Source organism: Prionailurus viverrinus, chromosome C1, assembly GCF_022837055.1.
Source record: "Prionailurus viverrinus isolate Anna chromosome C1, UM_Priviv_1.0, whole genome shotgun sequence".
Taxonomy (NCBI): Eukaryota; Metazoa; Chordata; class Mammalia; order Carnivora; family Felidae; genus Prionailurus; species Prionailurus viverrinus.
Window position 1 is genome coordinate 172,308,132 of NC_062568.1, and position 17,473 is coordinate 172,325,604.

The window sequence follows — 17,473 nt, forward strand, 5'->3', positions numbered from 1 at the left end:
CCGACGAGCGGCGTGCGCCCCTCCCAAGTGGGCGGGGCTGGATGGCTGGCTGGTGACGGAACGTGGAGACAGCCTGGGGGCGGGGCCACGACGTTTGGCGCGAAATTTTCTTTTCTCCATCTTCTCTACTTTCCCAGGTAGTCTCCCGCTTTGTCTCCAGCGTGCGGCCAGTGGCTGTAAGAGGAGTCCAGCTGGGGCAGGTTAGAATTGCTGCGGCTCCACGAGCTCCTGAAGCAGAGACGGTGGAATCGGAGGGCTTAGGCAACTGGTGAGTGTGGAGTTCCGGGGCTGGAGGGGGATCTGAGCCAGGGGGACTGCGGAAGTTTTTCTCTGTGGACGCACTCAATCATTGATTCGTTCAGCAGATATTTACTAAGCGCCTGTTAAATTCTAAGCCCATTAGGAGCATTCTTCTTTTCCACATCCCGATTTGTAAAAGGCTTCCCACTCCGTCAGGGACGGAGAATTTGTAGTTGGGGAAACCGGAAGCCAACAGCAGAAAAGCGTGAGTATTCCTGGCCACAGCGCCCTGAGGTTCTCATTTAATGATCGTAACCATATCTTCTATCGGCTTTGCCCTTGTGATGCATTTGCATCTTTTCCTCCTTTGAGCCATCGTGAACCAAGCACCACAGGGAAGGCAAAGCAGCAGAAGTTATGACTCCATTTTACAGATGTATCAATTGAGCCCAGAGAGAGACTTGTCTAGGTCGCTTTTTGTGAGTAAGAGGCTCCTACCCAGGTCTTTTTTTTTTTTTTTTTTTTTAAGCCCCAGATGAGTTGCTCTTAACTGTTGGACTCTCATCCACCTTCTTCTAGGAGAGAAGTCTACTGGCACGTCTTTTACTTCCTCTAGGCTAACCCCGGAATAGAAAGGCCTTCTGTTTTTACAGTTGGAAAAAGCACTGGACTTAGACACATGAGATGTGAGATTCCTATCCGGGGCTACTATCTGCGAAACTACAATGATTAGATGTGTCAGTTTTCTCTTTTAGTTGTCCGTAAAAATGGTACCCTCTTCCGTGCTGTTTTTGGGTACTTGTGAATGCCAACGGAGGTTTCCGATGTGACAGCATAATTTACCACGTCCTTCTGCAACAGTTTTTAACGTAATAGAGGGTAATATGTGGATTTTATAAGGTTTATGAATCCCCTGAAATTAAAAGCAAAATTTTGTGTGAATTGCATGAGAGTTTCATAACGTTCATCAAATTATTAAAAAAAAAAAAAAAAAGAACCACTATCTCTTAAAAATAAATGCAAGGGATTAGGGAGTGGGCAAGTGATTTTTACCATTTTTGCATTTTCTCACTTAATTCTAGAATAGTGCCTAGCACACAATGGGTGATTAAAATTTTTTGTTGAATAGAAGGAAGAGTCTATTATTATCCCCATGTTGTGGGTAAGAAAATCGGGATACATTTGACTTCCCAGTTAGTGGCCTGGGAAGCCTGACTTATTGTAGTAAGCACAACAGAAGCAAGTTCTCTTAGGCATGTATTAACAGTATCCACTTTCACACAGGTGTTGTAAAGTGAAGTGGTTTAGAGTTCATTGGAATCTGGCTGCTCAGGGTTCTAATTAAGGCTGTGGGATCCAGAGTAACATTGAGACAAGTTAATCATTTAAAAAAAAATTTTTTTTTTTTCAACGTTTATTTATTTTTGGGACAGAGAGAGACAGAGCATGAACGGGGGAGGGGCAGAGAGAGAGGGAGACACAGAATCGGAAACAGGCTCCAGGCTCTGAGCCATCAGCCCAGAGCCCGACGCGGGGCTCGAACTCACGGACCGCGAGATCGTGACCTGGCTGAAGTCGGACGCTTAACCGACTGCGCCACCCAGGCGCCCCAAAAATTTTTAACATTTATTCACTTTTTTGAGAGACAGAGACAGCACGAGTGGGGGAGGGGCAGAGAGAGAAAGAGACACAGAATCTAAAGCAGGCTCCAGGCTCTGAGCTGTGAACACTTCCTGACGCAGGGCTCCAGCCCATGAACTGTGAGATCATGACCTGAGCTGAAGTCGGGCGCTTAACTGACCAAGCCACCCAGGCGCCCCAGGACAAGTTAATCATTTTGAAGGGCTAATAGCACCTACCTTTCGTTCAGCAAATATTTATTATTGAGTACCTACTGTGCACTTAATATGTGCTAGCATTGTTCTAGGATTATTTTGAGGATTAAATGAGATAAATTCATAGAGTTTTGGCTCCACCTTCTATCATAATATTGGCTCAATATGTATCTGCTATCATTTTTACTGCAACCATGACTCCCTTATGTTTTCCTTGGGTGTGGCACCCTGCACTGGGTGGTATGTATGTTCCCGATTTCTGGTATCTGCAACACTGAGAGTCTGTTGTGGGTATCTCCTAGAAGCCAAAGCCTTTGCTAGGCCAAGTCAGACTGACTGCCTTTCTACCCCATTCATCACCCCTCTTGGGTGATCTCTCTGCTGATGGTGGATGAGATGAAATGCTGGGTCATAAGGTAAGAAAGTGGGATAACAGTACAAAGAGGCTTGACATCTTATGCTGCCTCTTTAGATGGACTCTCCATTAATTTTTTGAACTTTTCATTGAAAAATATTTACAGACAAGTGAACATATCAAATGTACAGGTCAATGAATTTTCTTAAAGAGAACATACCTGTGCAACCAGCATGCAGATCAAGAAACATGACCAGCGTCCCAGAAACATCTGGCTTCCCACCATGTTCCCTTTCAGTCACCTAGGTTAACTTCTATTACGACTTCTAACACCATAGGTTACTTTTACCTATTTTTGAACTTTATATAAATGGAATTGATATAGTATGATATTTTCTGGTGTCTGATTTCTTTAGTTCATTGTTACTTTGTGAGATTTTCCCCATGTGTGCAGTTATAGTTTGTTGAATTTCATTGCTGTATAGAGCTGCTGTAAACATTCTGGTTCATGTCTTTGAATGGTTTGTATGTTTTTCTGTTGGGTATATTCTGTTGGAATTCCTGGGTCATAGGATGTTCATATGTTCAGTTTTAGTAGATACTGCCCTTTTCCAAAGCAGTTTTACCAATTTACGTGCCCTTCAGCAGTGTATGAGATTTCTGGCTGTTCTCTGTCCATACCACACTTGGTATTAATTGACACTAATGATTTTTTAAATCCTTTTTTTTTTTTAAGTTTATTTACTTATTTTGAGAGAAAGAGAGAGTGCAAGCAGGGGAGAGGGAGAGAGAGGAAATGAGAGAGAATCCCAAGCGGGCTCTGCACTGTCAGCATGGAGCCCACCATGGGGCTCATGAACCATGAGATCATGACCTGATCCAAAATCAAGAGTCAGACAATTTTTAAAATCAATTTGTTTTTTCATTCATTCATTCACCTTTTTTGTGCCAAGTACTAACCTAGGCTCTGGGGATACAGTTATGAATAAGATAGACAAGGTCCCAATATCTGTGCTTTTTGGAAGCTAACATTTTTTTTTTTTTTTTAAGTTTATTTATTTTGAGAGAGAGTGTGAGCAGGGGAGAGGCAGAAAGAGGGAGAATCCCAAGCAGGCTCGATGCCATCAGCACAGAGCCTGATGTGGGGCTCAAACTCATGAATCCATGAAATTGATGAACTGAGCCAAAATCAAGAGCCAGATGCTTAACTGACTGAGCCACCCAGGCCCCCCTGGAAGTTAACATTCTAGTATAGGAAGTACAATAAATAAGAAATTAATATAGTGTTTATTGCTTTGATCATAGGGTGGGGTAATGGAACATGATGGACAGTATAAGGGAGTAACAGGGTAACTTTCCATTGGGTATCAGTGAAGGCCTATCTGAGAAAGTTTTATTGGGGCTGAGACCTGAGCCATCCCTGCAAAGATATGCAAGAAGAGAGAACAGCAACTGTGTAATACATCTGAGGACACCAACAACCTTGATCTGCTTAAAGTTTGGGAAAGCAGGCTTGAAGCATAGTGATAGACCAGTGGGAGGCAGGTTATATGTCTGAGCCCAGACAGTCTTTCTTCCAGTATCCCTGTTTGTTCAGCCTAGGGTAAACCACCCACCCTTGTATATATATGTCCATATACTGGTCTCATTTTTTTAATTTTTTATTCTTTTGAGGTGGGGAGGGACAGAGAGAAGGAGAGAATTGCAAGTAGGCTCTGCACTGTCAGCATAGAGCCCAGTGTGGAGCTCAATCCCACGAACCGTGAGATCATGACCTGAGCTGAAATCGAGTTGGACGCTTAACTGACTGAGCCACCCAGGCACCCCACATACTGGTCTCATTGATCATAGCTCATGACCTCCTAGAAATTTTATCTTGGATTGGTTTTTGAAGGAGGATGTCTGCTTTAGTAAGCTAAAATATCATCTGTATTTTAAAAAGCTGAGAGCTTGGATTTGATTCCCTTAGGTATATATGAGTACCTTATAGGTGGTTGTCCTTCTCTTTGCCAATTTGGGGGTTGAAAGAATGAAAATGTTGTTTCAGTGGAGTCAAATATTATAGTCAAAGTGGCAAATCAGGTGATTTATTCTACACTTAGATTATTCGGGAATTATAGAAAGTTTTCAGGGAGACCAGTTTGCTGCAAAGTACTCTCAGTGATATTCCAGGCTTTTTTTTTTTTTTTTTAATGGCAGGGTTTAGTGAGATCTGTAATTTATTTGCATCTTTTGTTACCTCTGTAGCCTATTTTGCCTGGTTGCATTGTGGAAAGGTGAAAAGATCCAAGTTTACTACTGACAGTTCTGTGTTAGATCATCCATTAAAAGAAACATATATTGTAAGGTAAGTTAGTGTTCTGTATTTCCTTGAACATTTATTGTGATTCAAAACGTTTTACTAATTTTTGCCAAGAGATTATTGGTTATAATGAATCCAAATTCACTTTTTATTTGAGCACAAGTCTCCTACTTTTTTTACTCCTTAGTCTTTGCTATTTGTTCATTTCTGTGATGTACTTAATTAAAATTAGATTGATTTTAATAGTACTATGTGTGAATTATATAGTACTCTTAATGTTTTTAATAGCAATCCTTTAGGCATCATTTCTAAGCTGTGTATTTACTAATGACTTAGTACCTTTTCTTCTTTTTGCTAATTAGTTTCCTCAAAGCATAGGAAAAAAATACCTTTTTTATTTTTTTAAATTTATTTTTTTAAATGTTCAGTGTGGGTTTTTTTTTTGTTTATTTTTGAGAGAGGGAGGGAGGGAGAGAGAGAGCGTGAGCAGGGTAGGGGCAGAGAGAGGGGGACACAGAGGATCCTAAGTGGGCCAAGCTGACAGCAGAGAGCCCGATGCAGGACTCCCAGCTCACAGATTGTGAGATCATGACCTGAGCTGAAGTCAGACATTTAACCTACTGAGCCACCCAGGTGCCCCATAAAAAATACCTTTTTCAAAAGCTGAAAATCTTATAGGTCAGAATGTTCCCAAGTTAGAATATAGGACATGCTACTGAACTTTAGGAAACCAGCTTGTTTAATCAGGATGTTGTTTTCAACACAGCCTGAAATTATTGGCCCATCTATCAGTAATTCAGAGTAATTCTGTCAAAAGGATTAAAAAATTTTTTTATTTAGCCCCAGTTTTGTCAAATTTTAGTTTCATAAAAAAAGCATTGAATTTAGAGGAAAGATTTATTATCTTAATTACTTAAACTTAAAATAATAGATTGGCATTATTATTAGGACTAATAGATTGCAGCTCTCAAATTGTAGACAGGATTGTCAGATATCCTTGGATTTTTCATTCACATTTCTGTTTTTATCAGTAAAAGTGTCTCCTTTTTTTCCCCATGTACTTTAACATAAGCATTTCTTTTTGCTATTCACACTATTTACAGCTAGGGTCTGTCATATGCACAGGAAAAGTCCCCTTTCAAATGTCAGAGAGGTTTTGTGTTTTTTGTCTTCAGTGTAAGTGTAATGATACACTTGATAAAACCCATTACCATTCCCCTAAATGCCTCTTGTATGTTTTTCCCTCCATCCCTTAGAATCCCTTATTTAATTTTATCTTATCAATATTTACTTACTATTCAATATTCAGTTCAGAAAACCCCTGTAGGGAGCCTTTGCTACTTCAACAGCCTTAACCTGGTTTATAAGTGTTATGAAGATGCTTACAACCATTGTATCACTGTCTTTAGTTTTGAGTTGTTGAATGTTTAATACCTATCATTGTGCATTGTAGCTAGTAGGTACTTCTAAATATTTATAGTTTCTTTTCTTACATATTGACTGTGCACAGGAACAGATAAGACAGTACAAGACATACACAGATGATACTAAATTTGCTGTGTTCAGTCTGTATAGAACTTGACTTTTTCATCAAAGAAAATGTTTTCTAAATCTAAAATCTGGATATAAAATGTATTGGGGGCAGAAGAGTAGGCCGAACTCACCGAAGGCAGGGACTGTGTGCTAGAATCCATCAGAGCATTGTCATGTTAACTCAGTTAGTGACTTTCACATAGGAGCCATGGCATACTACCCTACAAGGCTGAAGACCAGACAAACTTACTCGTGGGTTGGCAGGCCATTGTTGGATCAAAAACTACACTACCACATCTACAAGTGAGTGATGGACTCTGTTTGGTGTCCTGGAAATAATAGCTTCTCCACACTAAACTGTTAATAACTTGTATCCAGCCTGTTCTAGTTATTACAGATTGAGAGTTGAGGGACAATAAATATGAATAGATTATAAGGAAGGGTTTTGTTTAATGTAAGATGATAGCATAAATAAAGCAGTGATATAGTAAGATGTTATATCATTAATAAAATTTGGTAGGTATGATAATGTTATATCTATTTAAGGTGGGTTCTGTGTATTTCTGCATAATAATAGGGTGGGATTTGATGTTGTTTAGATGTCCTCTCAGCCCTAGAGGTCTCTGAAGAATTTGATACTGTTACTGGGCAGCTTTCATGCTTGGGAAGCCTTTGTTCTTTGTCAATAACTGAGAGAAGTTAGGGTTCATAGTAAGGCCTCTAGATTAATCATTCACACTGAAACAATTGATTCAACCCATTTCATCTCTTCTGGCATATGACTTTATGGGTGAATTGGTTTCCTAATAGGAGAATTGGTCATCAGAGAGAAACTATTTCGGGGATTTCCAGTTGGAGAGCACTTTCATCTGTGCCCAGAGGGTCGGAAGAGGTTGGCCCATCCTAAACGATTTCCTAACATGTTTCTCTCCCTCCTAGAGAAATGAGTGTCAAAATAGAAGGTAGTTTGACTGAGATTCACATCCAAGTTGGACAATTCGTGTTGATTGAAGGGGATGATGATGAAAATCCGTATGTTGCTAAATTGGTTGAATTGTTTGAAGATGGTGAGTTTGGGGCTGGAATGAGAACCATTCCTTATCATGAATGATTGGGAGCTGCAAGATTTCTGATTGCTGATTTTTCTGTTCACTGCAACATAGAGGGTGTGAACCCTAGATTCTGAGGTGGGGTCACTTAAGCACTAGCTGTACCCTGTTACGTCTAGTAAACTTTTTTGCTCGCTAGAGCAGTAGTGGGTAAAAATGGGATTGGCGGAGTTCAAGAATTAGGTTTTCCATTATTTTTAGGCGTGGGTAAAAATGGTCCTTAAGGCAGTTTTGGATAAAGGATAAATTCAGGAGGAAGGGGGAAGGAAAAAAAAATAGATGATACAGACGTGTCCTTTAAATTTAATTAACAAAATTTTTTTTTAATGTTTATTTTTGAGAGAGAGAGAGAATGTGAGCAGGAGAGGGGCAGAGAGAGGGAGACACAGGATCCAAAGCAGGCTCCAGGCTCTGAGCTGTTAGCACAGAGCCCAATGTGGGGCTCAAACTCACGAACTGCGAGATCATAACCTGAGCCAAAGTCAGATGCTTAACTGACGGAGCCACCCAGGCACCCTGGTGTCCTTTAATTTTAGTATGAGGAAGATAGTGATGAATTTTGAAAATGTAACTTTTTTTTTACAAGGGAGGAGATAAGTTGGATTGGGAAGGTATGTCAGTTGATGTTCAATCAAGAAAACAAAAAGATCTTTAGTTTTTCCCATAGGGACTTGTGTATAAGTGTTGAAAAGGCTGGAGGAACAAAAGGTGGTATTTCCCAGAGATCAGTAAGTGCAGAAAGCCATTACTACCCCTAATTCCAGAGGAACAAAAGGGAAGGTAGTGTTAACCAGAGGCTGCATGTCCACACTCACAGCCCTCAACTGACTTTCTGAGCTTTTAACCCTCTGCAAAGCAGAAAGGTAGGAATGGGGCAGAGTTCCAAAAGGGGAATTAAGAATAAAGATAGCAGGAGCTCCTGGGTGGCTCAGTCAGTTAAGTGTCCAACTTCGGCTCAGGTTATGATCTCATGGTTCGTGAGTTCAAGCTCCACATCAAGTTCTCTGCTGTCAGCACAGGGCCCTCTTCAGATCCTCTGTCCCTCTCTCTCTCTCTCAAAAATAAATAAATAAACTTTAAAAAAACAAGAAGAAGAAGAAAGATAGCAATTAGAAACTACATAAAACTGTGTCTTCCAAAAGCTAGGCAGAGAATGACAGGATAGGTATTCCTGTGGCAGTTTGTATGCCTAAAAGGAATGGAAGAAAACCTCATGAAACTAACATCCACCAGGGGGAGCACATTGGCACGGTGGGCTTCTGTATTTGAGCTACGGGCCTTTGTGTATAGATTTTAGAATCTTTGTGTGTTGCTCCATTGGATGGCTTCAGTCTTTATCTGAAGTGAAGAAAGAGAAGAGGCGATGATGATGGTGGTGCTAGTGATTGTGTATGTCCTTTCACTTGGGCCTGATGCTGGTATGGAGTGATATTAATGCATATTAATATCATATTAATGTATAAAGATAAAGCTAAAAAATGCAAGCATACGTTTGCTGGAAGTCACCTCAGTGGCTAATGCTCTAATTTTTGCCACAATTTTTGTTTTGCTATTTTTGGTGGCTTCTTTATAATCCCTGATTTGCCAGATTTGTTCAGTGCCTGTGTTTAGAATTGCTCCTCTCAAATGCCTTTTGTAACTTCTTTGATGACCGATAGCCTCATTAGGAAGTGGAACAAAATGAGAAATACATGGGTGCTGGTGGAGTCAGATCGCTGCTGGTTGATCCTATGACCTTTGAAAAATTACTTAAGGTCCCTGTAACTTGATAACTTTGCCTGTAAAAGAGAGATAGCCATAATACCTACCTTGTAGGGTTAATGTGAGGATTAAAAATAATATGTCAATCAAGTATTATCAGGTGCTTAGTACAGTGTCTGGCACATAGGAAGTGTTTAATAAAATGTTCTTGCATTTTCTTAACCCTCCCTTTTCCACCTGTCCCTCCTAGATTCTGAACCTCATTCCAAGAAACGTGCTCGAGTCCAGTGGTTTATCAGATTCTGTGAAGTGCCTGTCAGTAAACGGCATTTGCTGGGCCGGAAGCCTGCAGCACAGGAGATATTCTGGTATGATTACCCTGCCTGTAATAGCAACATTAATGCTGAGACCATCATTGGCCATGTGCAGGTAGGTGATGCCTTGACACTCAGTTCTATCTTGAAGCTTATTTCTGGCTGCCTCCTAAACTGCATGACCTCAGAAATATTACTGGCTTTAATTTACCCTATGGAAATGCACTTTTTCCTGTTTGTCATCTTTTCTGCTTACCTGCCTACTTTATCTCAACAAATATTTATGGAGAGCACTTACTGTGTGTTAGGAGCCTCCTGGAGGAAGTGACATTTAGGTTGTGACCTGAGGGATGAGCAGGAATTAGCAAATGTATCTCAGTGGGAAATTATATTTAGCTGTGATTGTGGCAGACAAAGCATTGCAAGGGTGAATACACTTGCTTAAATGAGGACTTCACCTTGAGTAGATCAGTACAAAGAGTGTTAGTGTTAGTTGCTTAGGGCAAATTTATTTTACGTGATTTTGTGATAAATCAGGTTTCGATGAACTGTAGAATGAATTGAGACACTGGTTTGGAAACTAAGATACAGGTTATTTTTTGAGCTACTTCAGGCCCCTAAAATGGGGTTAGATCATGATATGAAATAAGGTCTCATGGTGATTAAGTAGTTGGTTTATTTATTTATTTATTTTTTAACGTTTATTTATTTTTGAGACAGAGACAGAGCATGAATGGGGGAGGGGCAGAGAGAGAGGGAGACACAGAATTGGAAGCAGGCTCCAGGCTCTGAGCCATCAGCCCAGAGCCTGACGCGGGGCTCGAACTCACGGACCGCGAGATCGTGACCTGAGCTGAAGTCGACGCTTAACTGACTGAGCCACCCAGGCGCTCCTAAGTAGTTGGTTTAATGGTAGGGCAAAGAGACTTAGGTATGGCATGACCATAGTCTGTTTTCTCTTCCAGTCTGTGAGCCCAGCATAGCATATGCCTCAAAATAGTTTGTCTCTGGAGTTAAAAGAGTGAAGGAGTAAAAGGCAGATATAGAAGTTGAAGTAGCAAAATGGGTCAAGGAAAGGCAGAGTGGGAAGAAGGTATTTAGGTAGGAACATAATGGGGTGTGGGGGATAAGCAGGGCTGTGACAAGCCAAGCTCAAATAGTGATGGAAGGCCATTTGGAAGAATACTGAGCACTCAGGAGGTAGAGTGGGGCCAGATTTTAGAAGGTACCAAAAACCAGTTTAATAATCAGATCTTGCTGGAGCTGGGAGCCATTATGGACTTGAGCAGGGGAGCGTGCTTAGAGAAGTTGTGGGGAAATTTGACATGAGTGAGTAGATTGGACTGGGAAAGAAAACAGCTCAGTGTAGGAGTGTCAGCTAGGAGTCTGGAAATTTGCTATGCCATGTCTGTGCCTCTTTAGTTTGGAAGAGTGACATTCCAGGTAAGGATACAGATTAAATGATTTTTAATCCTCACTCTCATGAAGAATTCCTTGGCTCATTTGGTTCACATTTCTTCCTGTTCACCTGTACATCCTAAATTCAGGTAGTAGCATTAGGCCCAGATGAAGTGTTACCTATGGATCTGAAAGATGAGAAGATACTCTTTGTGAAACTGTCTTGGAATGAGAAGGCATTCAGACCACTATCCCCAGAACTATTTGCAGAGTTTGATAAGCTACAAGAAGGCAGCCCGAGGAGCCAGAAGCCTGTGGGAGTCAAGACCAAGAGCATAGAAAGCCCTTCTAGGACCACAGCAGAGCATGCGATCAAAAGGATTGAATCAAGGCATTCTACCTCCAAATCTCGCCGAACTCCTTCTCATCCTGTCACCCCAAGGGCAAAGAAGAAACTGGAGCTCAATGGTAAGTGTGAGATGGGTCACAGTGGGCAATATTGAGACTAAAGGAATATGATAAAATATTAACTCATATAGTATTGAGTTAGTGCTATAGTATTGAGCAGTGGGCCAGGTACTGATTGGACACATGTTGAAACACACACAGTATAAAATTTACCATTTTAGTAATTTTTTAGTTTTTAAAAAATGTTTATTTTTTTTTGAGAGAGAGGAAACAGGGGAGGAGCAGAGAGATAGGGAGACACAGAATCAGAAGCAGGTTCCAGGCTCTGAGCTGTCAGCACAGAGCCGGGCTCAGGGCTCGAACTCACAAACGGCGAGATCATGACCTGATGCTTAACCATCTCCCATTTTAGTCATTTTTAAGTGTACAGTTAAATGGCATTAAATACATTTGTTTTTGTGCAACCATCACCATCATCTTCTAAAACTGAAACTCTGCAACCATTAGACAATAACTCCCAATTCCCCATCCACCATCCCTGGGTGACTACCACCATTCTGCTTTCTTTTACTGAATTTGACTATTCTAGATACCTCATAGAAGTGGAATCATACAGAATTTACCCTTTTCTGACTGGTTTAAATTAGCATAATGTCCTCAAGGACCATCCATGTTGTAGCATGTGTCAAATTTTCCCTTTTTAAAGAAAATTGAGGTGTAATTAACATAACATTATATTAGTTTCAGTTATACAACATAATGATTTGTTAACATCTGTCACCACTCATGGTTCAAATAACTTTTTCTTGAGATGAGAACTTGTAAGATTTACTCTCTTACCAACTTTCAGATATGCAATAACTGTATTCTTCAACGTTTTTATTTATTTTTGGGACAGAGAGAGACAGAGCATGAACGGGGGAGGGGCAGAGAGAGAGGGAGACACAGAATCGGAAACAGGCTCCAGGCTCCGAGCCATCAGCCCAGAGCCTGACGCGGGGCTCGAACTCACGGACCGCGAGATCGTGACCTGGCTGAAGTCGGACGCTTAACCGACTGCGCCACCCAGGCGCCCCAACAGTAACTGTATTCTTAACAATAGTTGCTATTATATCTCCATGTACACTATATCCTCATGACTTACTTACTTTGCAACTGGAAGTTAGTAAGTTTTCACCTCCTTCACCCATTTCACCCATCCCCTGATTCTGGTGATCACCAATCTGTTCCCTGTATCTATGAGCTTGTTTTTTGTGTTTTCACTTTTTTAAATTTAGAGTCCACATATAAGTGAGGTCATAGGATATTTGTCTTTCTCTCTCTGACTTATATCACTTAGTGGAAAGCCCTGAAGCTCCATTCATGTTGTTGAAAATGGCAGGATTTTATCCCTTTGTTGGCTGAAAAATATTCCTCTGTGTATGTGTGTGTGTGTGTGTGTGTGTGTGTGTGTGTGTGTATGTATCTTTATCCATTCATTCATTGATGGATACTTAAGTTGCTTCCATATCTTGACTATTGTATCTAATACTGCATGGAGGTACACATACCTTTTCAAGTTAGTGTTTTCCTTTTCTTCAGATAAATACACAAAAGTAGAATTGCTAGATTGAATGATATTTCTATTTAATTTTCTGAAGAACCTTCATACTGTTTCCCACAGTGGTTATACCAATTTACATTCCTGCCAAGAGTGCATGAGGGTTCCTTTTCTTCCATGTCCTCATCAACACTTGTCTTTTTGATAATAGCCATTCTGACAGATATGACGTGTTGTCTTCTAATTTTGATTTGCATTTCCCTGATGATTAGTGATACTGAGCATCTTTCCATGTACCCGTTGGCTATCTGTATGTCCTCTTTGGAAAACTGTCTATTCAGATCTTCTGCCTATTTTTTAATCAGATTGTTTGTCTTTTTGCTGTTGAGTTATATGAGTTCTTTGTCTTTTTTGGATATCAACCCCTTATCCAATAAATGATTTGTAAATATTTTCTCTCACTCATAGATTTGCCTTTTCATTTTGTTGATGCAGAAACTTTTTGGTTTGATGTAGTTCCACTTGTTTATTTGTGCTTTGTTTTTGCTTTTGGTTTCAGATCCAAAAAATCATCTCCTAGACCAATGTCAAAGAGCTTACCACCTACGTTTTCTCCTAGGAATTTTATGGTTTCAGGTCGACATTCAAATTTTTAGTCCATTTTGAGTTGGTTTTTGTGTATGGTGGAAGATAGGGTCCCATTTCATTTTTTTTGGCATGTGGCTGTCCAGTTCTCCCAGGATCATTTATTGAAGAGACTATCTTTTCCCCATTGTATATTCTTGGCTCCTTTTTTGTAAATTAATTGACCGTGTGTGGGGAGTTATTTTGGGACTTTCTATTCTGTACCACAGATCTATATGTATGTTTTTATGCCAATACCCTACTGTTTTGATTACTATAGGTTTGTAATATAGTTTGAAATCAGGGAGCGTGATGCCTCCAGCTTTGTTCTTCTTTCTCAAGATTGCTTTGGCTATTTGAGGTAAAATTTCCTTTTTAAGGCTAAATAATAGTCTATAGTATATATATACCACATTTTGATTATCCATTCATCTGTCAGTGGATACTTGGGTTCCTTTCACCTTTTGGCTATTGTAACTTATTGCTATGAACATGGGTGTATAAATATCTGCTCAAGTGTCTGCTTTCATTTTGGGTATATACCCAGAAGTGGAATTGCTGGGTCATATGTTAGGTTGTATTTTTAATTTTTCTAGGAACCACCATACTGTTTTCCATAGCAGCTGCATCATTTTACATTTTCACCAACCGTGCACAAAGGTTCCAATTTCCCCACATCCTCACCAACACTTGCTGTTTTCTGTGTTTTTATAGTAGCCAGCCTCATGGATGTGAGGGATGTCATTGTTACATAATTGTTCCCTAATGATTAGTAATGTTGAGCCCTATATCTTCGAAAGCTTTGCTTATTAAGATGACCTTGCTTTTAGATCCTTGTAGAAGAGATAAGAAATACGTATTTTAAAACTCTTAAATTCATACTGATACTTTTAATCTATACCACAGGGTTCTTCCTCACCTTCCCATATTCCATAGTTGTATCTCCCTTCTTTAAGAAGAGCCTTGGTTCTCAGGAGCAATCCCAGTACAAAGTAATTTCACGATTGCTATACCAATACTACTACCAGTAGTTAACTTACCAACTAAAGTTCAAAATTTATTTGCAGTTCTTTATGCCTTTAGAATATATCCCACTGAGGGAGTAAAGTTATTTTGATTGTTTTTTTTCTTTTCCCTCTGATGGTTATATTATTGGTGATAGGCAGTTAGGTTCTTTTATGTCTGTTTAATTTTAGGGCCTTTCCCACCTGTGATTAATTTTTTTAAGCATGCAAAACAGTAAAATAAGAGTCAAAGCTATTTAAAACAAGTGTATTCAGAGAAGACCCATTCCTTTCTTTGCCCTTGTACCCTGTTTCCATTCCATCTTTTGTAGGTAATCAATTTTATTAGTTTCTGGTTTGTTTTTTCTGTGTGTGTGTGTTTTGTTTTTTTTTTTGTAAAAATCAGATATCTGTGTGTGTGTGTGTGTGTGTATACACATACATACATACATACATACATACATATATACACACATACAGACAGACACACACACATAAGCATATACTAAAACATGCATATAATTTTTTTTTCTTATCCAGTAGAGTAGCATACTGGATATATCCCTTTTCATCTTACTTTTTTCACTTCTAATGTATTTGAAGCCACTTCATGGCGGTTCTGAGAGCTCATCCTATTATGTGTCATTAGTCCTGAATTCTTTGTGTATGTGCCAAGTTTGTCGGGCATAAGTTATTTGTGTTCTTGATAGCCTCTTAGTACAGTCTATATTTAGGAGTTGAATATAAATTTGTAAAACATTTGGGAAATACCAGAATATTACTAAAGAAATAATTGGCAACATTGCCATTTAGAAATAAATGGTGGTATTTTTTTGACTTGAATTTGCAGGACCTTGACAGTTGGGGTAAGAAATTTAGACTTGACACAGTTACATAATTAGAGGAGAGAGGATATGATGAAAAATTTTTAGATTGTTTTTAACAGAAAGATGGGAAAATGAGGTATGAAGGAGACCAGGACATTGGAACATTTTTATATCAATCTAGATATGAGTTACCCTCATATTCATCACACAGGTATAGATGGCTTCCTTCACCTTACCTGCAGCTGTTCCCAACAAAACCATGTGCTGTGACTAAAGTGAACTCCTCTGTGCCCAGTGCTTTCTTACCTTGTTGTCTTCACTCACATCGATCTGATCTATTCTCTCCCTATATGCCCCCTTCCCTCCCCTTTCAACTCTGTTGAAATCTTGTCTTTTTTTCAAGGTCTATCTCAAAAGCCATATTTATTAGCACTTAGGTGCTTTAGGATGATTTTACTTCCTATTATAGACATTTACATGTATCATCTCCCCAGTTAGACTAGAACATCCTGTGAATAGGGACCAGGATTGAGTTTCATTCAGTTTTTGTTTTCTCCTATCACCTGGCACACACCCTGCCATTTTTACAGCCTGCTGATACCTGAATGAATGGCTGAGTTCCTGGTGCCTTTGGTCATGGTAAAGGGGCAAATCCAAACGTGGGTCTGTGCATTCACAGAACCCATTTGATTGCCCCCAGGGATCCATCTCATCTCTATGGATAGATATAATCTGAGTTAAGAAAAATCTAGGCCTTGGTGTTATTGAATGCAGCTACTGATAGAAATTGTTTCAAATGCTGTTGAATGGGGGCTGAGAGGTTGCAGTATCACCCTTGGTTAAGAACCACTGTTTTGGTAGATTACTTCAGGGAAATTGCTGAATCACAAAAGCTGATTTAACGGTTGTCTTATGGTTCTAACCAGGAAAATCATCCATGGAATTTAGGAGAGACAAAAAATAATAAGAGCTTCCTGGCCTGGGAAAAGAAAGCATGCAGTAATTACAAATATGGACAGCGCATGTCTTTGTGTAACTTCAGGGGATGAATATAGCTAGAATGAGATTGAGGGTGTTAATAGTGCTTATTACAAAATTCATACATCATCTGTGGTGATTTCTCTTGGGATTAGGTTTCCCTAGGACACCCAACACTAGGATTTCCCAGCAGAATTCAGGGGCCTCGTTGGATTCTCCTGGAAGAAGTAAACGAAAAGTGACCCTCTCTGAAATCACCTCACCTACTAAGAGGTCTCAGCCTGATAGACTTCATACCTCGTCTCCAGCTCCGAAAGCCCCGCAGAAAACTGGAGAGATTCAAAGCTCATGTGCCAAGGATGACAAGAAGGCTTCACCTGACTGTCACAGGATCCTGAGAACCCGAGTCCCAGCTTTGAAAACCACAGAGATTTGTGAGGAAAGAACACTTACCCCTATCAGGGGGGGCTGGAAATCCTTGGTGCCTTCTGTGGTTCTGAAACCAGAAAACATCAAAAAGAGGTGATTGGGGGTGTTACCCTGCCTCCCACAGAGCAAATTGAGATCCTTCACATGATGTGAAATGTGTGGGACAGAGTTGCTAAAGTTAGAGCAGCAGATCTCATATCTGACTGCTGTAGAATCACCCAGGAGCCTTTCCAAAACACAGATTTTGGAGCCTCTTCCCAGACATTGTGAATCTCCAAGTGTGAGGCCCAGGAATCTGCATTTAGAAATGCTTTTTAGATGATTCTGATATACCTAGCTGTTATTTGGGGGGGGTCACTGCTCTGGAAGATAATTTCCCAAACCTGGATTGCTTCACAGTCCTGGTATGGCTCTTCACCACATATTAACACTCAGTTTCTTAGTCTGTTGGGTTGGATTTCTTGTTGTTGTTGTTCTTGTTGTTTGAGAGAATGAGAGAGCACAAGCAGAGGAAGGGGCGGGGGGGAGAGAATCTTAGGCAGGCTCCACACTCAGTGCGGAGCCTGATGCAGCGCTTGATCCTATGACTCTGGGATCATGACCTGAGCCAAAATCAAGTGTTGGACGCTCAACCAACTGAGCCACCCAGGCACCCCTGTTGTTGTTTTTTTTAACTGGTAACCATTCTCAAATACATATAGTACAAGAAGATAATGCATCTAGAACAAACTTTACAGTTTGACACTAGACAATGTTTGTAAATAATGGGCTGCACAAATAATGTGACAAGACAGAAGTTATACATTTTAATATTTCCTGCTCAGAGACTCCAGCACCTGGTCAATAATAGGTTTGCTTGGTAAATGCTTTGTATTT

General features: G+C 40.1%; 1 protein-coding gene across 5 annotated transcripts in view; it reads left to right on the forward strand.

The window, feature by feature from the left end:
- The first annotated feature begins 94 nt into the window (after positions 1-94).
- ORC1 (origin recognition complex subunit 1) overlaps positions 95-17,473 on the forward strand; it is a 33,312-nt gene continuing 15,933 nt past the window's right edge. For 2 of the 5 annotated variants that reach the window (XR_007154778.1, XR_007154777.1), the window contains exons 1-7: positions 95-268; positions 4,678-4,777; positions 6,469-6,568; positions 7,205-7,332; positions 9,326-9,504; positions 10,937-11,255; positions 16,324-16,690. Coding sequence is in view for 3 of the 5 variants with exons in the window: in XM_047870992.1 (XP_047726948.1) it covers positions 6,474-6,568; positions 7,205-7,332; positions 9,326-9,504; positions 10,937-11,255; positions 16,324-16,690 (1,088 nt within the window). In the remaining 2 variants the exon portion in view is untranslated. Of the gene's footprint in view, positions 269-2,282; positions 2,492-4,677; positions 4,778-6,468; positions 6,569-7,204; positions 7,333-9,325; positions 9,505-10,936; positions 11,256-16,323; positions 16,691-17,473 lie in introns of those variants that run through there. The other 3 variants (XM_047870992.1, XM_047870993.1, XM_047870995.1) reach the window with 3 other exon arrangements.